General features: G+C 25.6%; 1 protein-coding gene across 1 annotated transcript in view; it reads right to left on the bottom strand.

Moving 5' to 3' along the window:
- LOC126902748 (uncharacterized) overlaps positions 1-4589 on the bottom strand; it is a 10028-nt gene extending 5439 nt beyond the window's left edge. The window contains exons 1-2 of the mRNA XM_050680347.1: positions 4390-4589; positions 3969-4152 (exon numbers count right to left, since the gene is read on the bottom strand). Coding sequence (XP_050536304.1) covers positions 3969-4152; positions 4390-4469 — 264 coding nt within the window. The 5' untranslated portion in view covers positions 4470-4589. The remainder of the gene's footprint in view (positions 1-3968; positions 4153-4389) is intronic.
- Between the last annotated feature and the right edge of the window lie 2114 nt (positions 4590-6703).

The following is a 6703-nucleotide window of genomic DNA, read 5'->3' as shown; positions in this document are numbered from 1 at the left end:
AGACTATAGTGATAAGATCCTTTATATTTATTGAAATTATTGAATCTAAATGAGATAAATATCAAATGATTTGAAAATTCTATTTTAACTCAAAAAAAAAAATGCAAAATTTTGGTAGTCACAGACGGATGTGAACCTCGTACCCTAGGCGTGAAACATGTTACCCATTCGGCAATTGTTCGTTGCTTTTTGTTGCAAGATAAAATTGGCTATTTAAGCTAACCCAAATTTAAAAATTACTTTTTCGACTATAAAAAAGTAAAAAAATTTTAATAAGTATAATTTCATATGTCTTATGAACTTTATTCTATGTCAATGAAATTATATAATATTCATGAAAGTCAGTTTATTCCCCTAATAAGATATTTTAAAATAAAATAAAATACAAAACCTAGAATTTTAATAAAAAATAGCATATTTTTAAATACGGTAGCCTTTTGCGCATAGAAGATAGGTCGTCGGGACAAATTTTTTTTTTTCATTTTATAGTACATAAAATAAGCTTTAATTTGATATATGTTTAAAGGACGCAGTATTTCCGGAACATTTTCAAAAATTAAGTTAAAAAAGTTAGTGTTTGTAAAAGAGTTTCTATTTTAAATCCCCCCTATAAGCAGGCTAAGTGTTAAATTTTCAAAAAAATTATATCAAATGAAAGAAAATTATCTAAGGTTTTAGTTAAAAAAAAAATTATGTTGATTTGTTGATTTTTGAAAAAGTTATGGAAGTTTTAAGAAAAAAAAGTGAAAAAAATGACAAAATTTGTCGATTTTTAAATTTGTAATTTTTTTGGATATTTCCCCCATTTGCGGGGAACGAGGGAAAATTTTTAAATTTTTAAGGGTAATGTCTTCAACTAGATACAATTTGTGATCTTTTGACGTATTGTTAAAAGAAATCGGTCCAGTGAGAGCTGAGAAAAAGTAGTGACAGACACAAAAAAAAAAAAATAAAAATAAAAAAAAAATAAAAAAAAAAATAAACACATCATGGTAAAATTAATACCTTCTCAGCTTCGCATCGAAGCTAAAAAATACATCTTAGTAAAACCAATACCTTCTCAGCTTCGCATCGAATCTAAATGAATTTATTACCATAACATTTTGCTCAACTTGCAAGTTTGAAATTGACATTGTTAAATAGAAAAAGTGAAATTTTATAATAACTATTTACAGTACATTTATCAGAAAAGTTTTTTTTATCGTAATAAATCACATAAATAAAAATAGTAATCATTTGTAATTAACTTTTGGTGTTTAAAAAGATTCTACAATGGAAATATTCAGCATTTAATTAATTTTAATGATTGTATATCTAAAAAAAAAAACCAATTAAATAAAGTTGTTAAAAAGAATTACTTAATTGAGCGTATTATAAAATTTGATTATAATTGTAAAAATCCATCGTTAAAATCAGGTGAAACTAAAAATCATTTCTTTTAGCTTCGATGCGAAGCGGAGAAGGTATTAATTTTACTATGATGTGTTTTTTTTTTTTTTTTTTTTTTCTGTTGCCACTTTTACTCAGCTCTCACCGAACCGATTTCTTTCAATGATACGTCAAAAGATCACAAATCGTATCTAGTCGAAGACATTACCCTCAAAAATTGAAAAAAATTCCCTCGTTCCCCGTAAATGGGGGAAACCTCCAAAAAAATTACAAATTTAAAAATGACTAATTTTCGAAATTTTTTCAATTTTTTTTAATAAAAACTGCCGTAACTTTTTTAGAAATAAACATATCAATATAATTTTTTTTATAGATGCATGATGTCATTACCTATCATTTGGTATATTTTTTTTATAAATCTGACTTTTTACCTACCTACAGGGGGGATTCAAAATAACAACTTTTTCACAAAAAATTTACTTTTTCAACTTAAATTTTGAAAGTGTTCCGGTAAGTCTGACACTTTAAAGCTAATGTAATATACTTTATTATGCAAAAAAAAAAAATTCGGACTTTATTTTGTCTTCACAGTGAAAATAGCTACCGAATGCTATTATTGTGTGAAAATTCTCGATTTTATTTTTTACATTTTTAAATTTATAATGATATAACTTATTGAAAAGTGTATTGATCAATATAATTTTTTTATGGGAAATACTATATTTTAATAATCTCTTTTTCATTCGACATACTTTATCTTAATCAGGATATTAATAAGGAACTAGCAGTTTATGAAGCTTTTGGAATAATCCTCCAATTTTTTAAAATTAAACACTATCTAAAGATTTGCATCGAAGCGTTTCATATGATAGTGATTTTAATCACTGTCAGATATCATTATACTTGATCCAACTATACCACGTCAACACTGTGTCGTGACCCCCCTGTGCTGGGTTTTTTTTTAAATTTGTGATTTATATAGAAACATATTACAAAACAATTTAGAATATTATAGACTGGTAGTAGCACACACAAATAGATTTAAAAAATTAATAAATTATAAAGTAAATTTATTTACTTTTGTGGTTAAATACTTTTATCATATCAAATCTAATTCGACAATTAATACTTTAAGAATATTAGAAATGAATGATTTTAATTGTTTTTATGGAAAAAGCTGGTTAAGCTACTTTTTATTTGAATAAGGAATATTTTTTCGATTTTTATGAGTAATAACTTAAACTAAATACAAATTGTAATAATTTGACGTATTGTTGAAAAAAATAGGTCTAGTGAGGGTTGGCAAAATAAATCGTAACCACAAAAATAACTACATAGTAAAATAATATTAACATAAATAAGAAATTTCTTCTCACTAGGGGGGACTAAAGTGATGGGATCTTTAATATTTATTGAATCTAAATGAGATAAATATCAAATGATTTGAAAATTTTATTCAAACTCAAAAAAAATGCAAAATTTTATTGGCCACAGACGGATTTGAACCTCGTATCCTAGGCATGTAAAATAGAAATGTTATCGACTCGGCAACTGTTTGTTGCTTTGTGACATGAAAAAATTAGCTATTAAAGCTAACTCAAATTTTAAAATTACTTTTTCGATTTTAAAAAACTAAACAAAAATTTGTAATTTTTTTGGATATTTCCCCTTTTGCGAGGAACAAGGGAAAATTTTTCAATTTTTAAGGGTAATGTCTTCAACCAGATACGATTTGTGATCTTTTGATGTATTATTGAAAAAAATCGGTCTAGTGAGAGCTGAGAAAAAGTAGCAACAGACATAACAAAAAAAAAAAACATGTCATAGTAAAATTAATACCTTCTCAGCTTCGCATCGAAGCTAAAACACATCATGGTAAAATTAATATCTTCTCAGCTTCGTATCGAAGCTAAAATACAATACACATATAATTATTTTAAAAGTCGCAGTAAAAAATAGAAATGAAAATAATAATAGCGATTATATTATTATAGGTGACGACGATAATGACGAGAGTACACGTAGTTAATTCTAAAAATAAATTACCAATATAGTAATATACTAATATTATACCGTATGGACAACATTGCTAGTCGTCCAAACATTGCTCATATGGACTTGCGTACCCTTATATACTGAGAGAAACAACTTAAATATTCGCACACGATAAATGTATTATAACTATTTTACTATTTAAAAATTTGCATTTTTAATAAAAATGTAGAATTAAGAGTATACATTTAATTTTCTTCTTTTAATTAATTTTAGTAGGGTGTACGTATGTCCCGTCGTCCAAGCCACAAGTCGCCACTGTGTGATTACCTTTTAAAATGGGAGAGATTACCCACATTTTTTTGTAACAATATCTTTCTGGAAAGACTTAAAACCCTACAATTTGCTCTTAAACTAAAGAGTTTTAAGATAAATAAAATTGACATAAAGATTATCAACATTTTAATGCATTAATATTATACTATTGATAACTGTTGGGATGATACTTATATAAAACAAGGTTCTATGACAAGTTTCCGAATACTTATAATTCATTACTCATTATAACTAATTTAAAAAATATTTACTTCTATAATTTGTTTTAAAGGTTCTACATTATGCCAATTTCTAACATTATTTATTCCCGATAAATATTGTAGTGTTATTTTAGAATGCGTGTTTATATCATCTGTCATTCCTTCATAGTGTCCAACATACTGCCAGTGATCACCCTTAAAATGATTATTCCATTCATTCCATGCCATATTTAGGCTGTAGAGAAGTATTTATTTTTAAGTCGTAGAATCTTTTTTTTTAAACTTATATATTAAAAATAAAGATAATTGTCTTCAATATTACTAATCAAAATTAAATTGAGATTAAAATTTTTTTTTAAGTTAAAGCAAATAAATTTGCAAATATAAATTCCATGATATTATCATGGAATTTAATTCTACTTGAACACATTTTTTTATATATTAAAATTGAAAAATACGAATTAATACTCACTCTCTCATAAGATTGCTAGATGTTCCATAGCATGTATTATATATTGATAGTAATGTTACTATCTTAATAATTTGAATCATTTTTTATCGTGATCTGTACAAATTGATAATTTTTTCAAATAATAAGCAATTCCAGCACAAAAATTTGATTTTTATTTAAAATATTTAAGGTTTTAACTATTTAATACAATTACTTATGTTACCTTTTTTTTTTATTTTATATTTATAGCATAGTTAAATAGAGAAGCGAAACATTTATTATAATCACTACCAATATTTGTACAAAAAACATTAAAATCAGTAAATAACTGTGTAGCTTCGATGTGAAGCTGAGAAGCTATTAATTTGACTATGGTGTGTATATTTTTTTTTCGTGACTGTTACCACTTTTTTTCAGCTCTCACTGAACCGATTTCTTTCAATGATATGTTAAAAGATCAAAAATTGTATCTAGTCGAAGAAATTACCCTCAAAAATTGAAAAACTTTACCTCGTTTCCAGTAAATGGAAGAAACCTCCAAAAAAATTACAAGTTTAAAATTTGCTAATTTTCATAATTTTATTCAATTTTATTACTTAAAACTGCCATAACTTTTTCAAAATTGAACAAATCAATATATATAATTTAAAGATGCTTGATGTCTTTACCTATCATTGGGTATATTTTTTTTATAAATCTGACCCTTTAACTGCCCACAGGGGGTATTTAAAATGACAACTTTTTCACAAAATATGTACTTTTTCAATTTAATTTTTGAAAGTGTTCCGGAAATACTGACACTTACATATATCTTAAATTAAAGCTTATATAATATACTGTAATATTAAAAAAAAAATGTCGGACTTTATTTTGTTTCCATGGTGAAAATAGTCATCAAAGTTAATAAAAAAAAATACGATTTTAGTAAAAAAATTCTTTTTCATATTTTAACTTTATAATGCTATAACTTTTTGAAAGATGTATGGATCAATATAATTCTTTTTTTTATGGATGTATAATGTCTTTACCTTTCATTTGGTATCTTTTTTTTATAAATCTGACCCTTTACTTGCCTAAAGGGGATCCAAAAGTACAACTTTTTTACAAAAAATTTACTTTTTCAACTTAAATTTTGAAAGTGTTCCGGAAATAATGACACTTTTATATATATCTTAAATTAAAGATAATGTAACATACTTTATTATGGAAAAAAATTTGTTACCTCATTTTGTCTTCATGGTTAAAATGTCTACAGTATGCTATTTTTGTGTTAAAATTTTCGATTTTATTTTTTACATTTTTAACTTTATAATGCTATAACTTATTGAAAAATTAATATTCATAATTTTTTTATGAGAAATAATATTTTTTAATAATCCCTTTTTCATTCGACATACTTTATCTTAATCAGGATATTAATAAGGAACTAGCAGATCACGTAACTTCAGGAATAATCCACCAATTTTTTAAAATTAAACACCATCTAAAGATTTACATCGAAGCGTTATTTTAGCTTCGATGCAAAACTGAAAAGGTATTAATTTTACCATGATGTGTTTTTTTTTTTTTTTTTTTTGTCTGTTGCCACTTTTTCTTAACTCTCTCTAGACCGATTTCTTTCAATAATACATCAAAAGATCACAAATCGTATCTAGTTGAAGACATTACCCTTAAAAATTGAAAAATTTTCCCTTGTTCCTCGCAAAAGGGGGAAATATCCAAAAAAATTACAAATTTAAAAATCGGTAAATTTTGTCTTTTAGCTTCGATGCGAAGCTGAGAAGGTATTGGTTTTACTAAGATGTGTTTTTTATTTTTTTTATTTTTTTTTTTTTGTGTCTGTTACCACTTTTTCTCAGCTCTCACCGAACAGATTTCTTTCAATGATACGTCAAAAGATCACAAATCGTATCTAGTTGAAGACATTACCCTTAAAAATTGAAAAATTTTCCCTTGTTCCTCGCAAAAGGGGGAAATATCCAAAAAAATTACAAATTTAAAAATCGGTAAATTTTGTCTTTTAGCTTCGATGCGAAGCTGAGAAGGTATTGGTTTTACTAAGATGTGTTTTTTATTTTTTTTATTTTTTTTTTTTTGTGTCTGTTACCACTTTTTCTCAGCTCTCACCGAACAGATTTCTTTCAATGATACGTCAAAAGATCACAAATCGTATCTAGTCGAAGACATTACCCTTCAAAATTGAAAAAATTTCCCTCGTTCCCCGTAAATGGGGGAAACCTCCAAAAAAATTACAAATTTAAAAATCGCTAATTTTCGAAATTTTTTCAATTTTTTTTACTAAAAACTGCCGTAACTTTTTCAAAAATGAACATAT

This window comes from Daktulosphaira vitifoliae, unplaced genomic scaffold (genome assembly GCF_025091365.1).
Source record: "Daktulosphaira vitifoliae isolate Bord-2020 unplaced genomic scaffold, ASM2509136v1 Scaffold_3, whole genome shotgun sequence".
Lineage (NCBI taxonomy): Eukaryota > Metazoa > Arthropoda > Insecta > Hemiptera > Phylloxeridae > Daktulosphaira > Daktulosphaira vitifoliae.
This window is presented reverse-complemented; position numbering and strand designations above follow the sequence as displayed.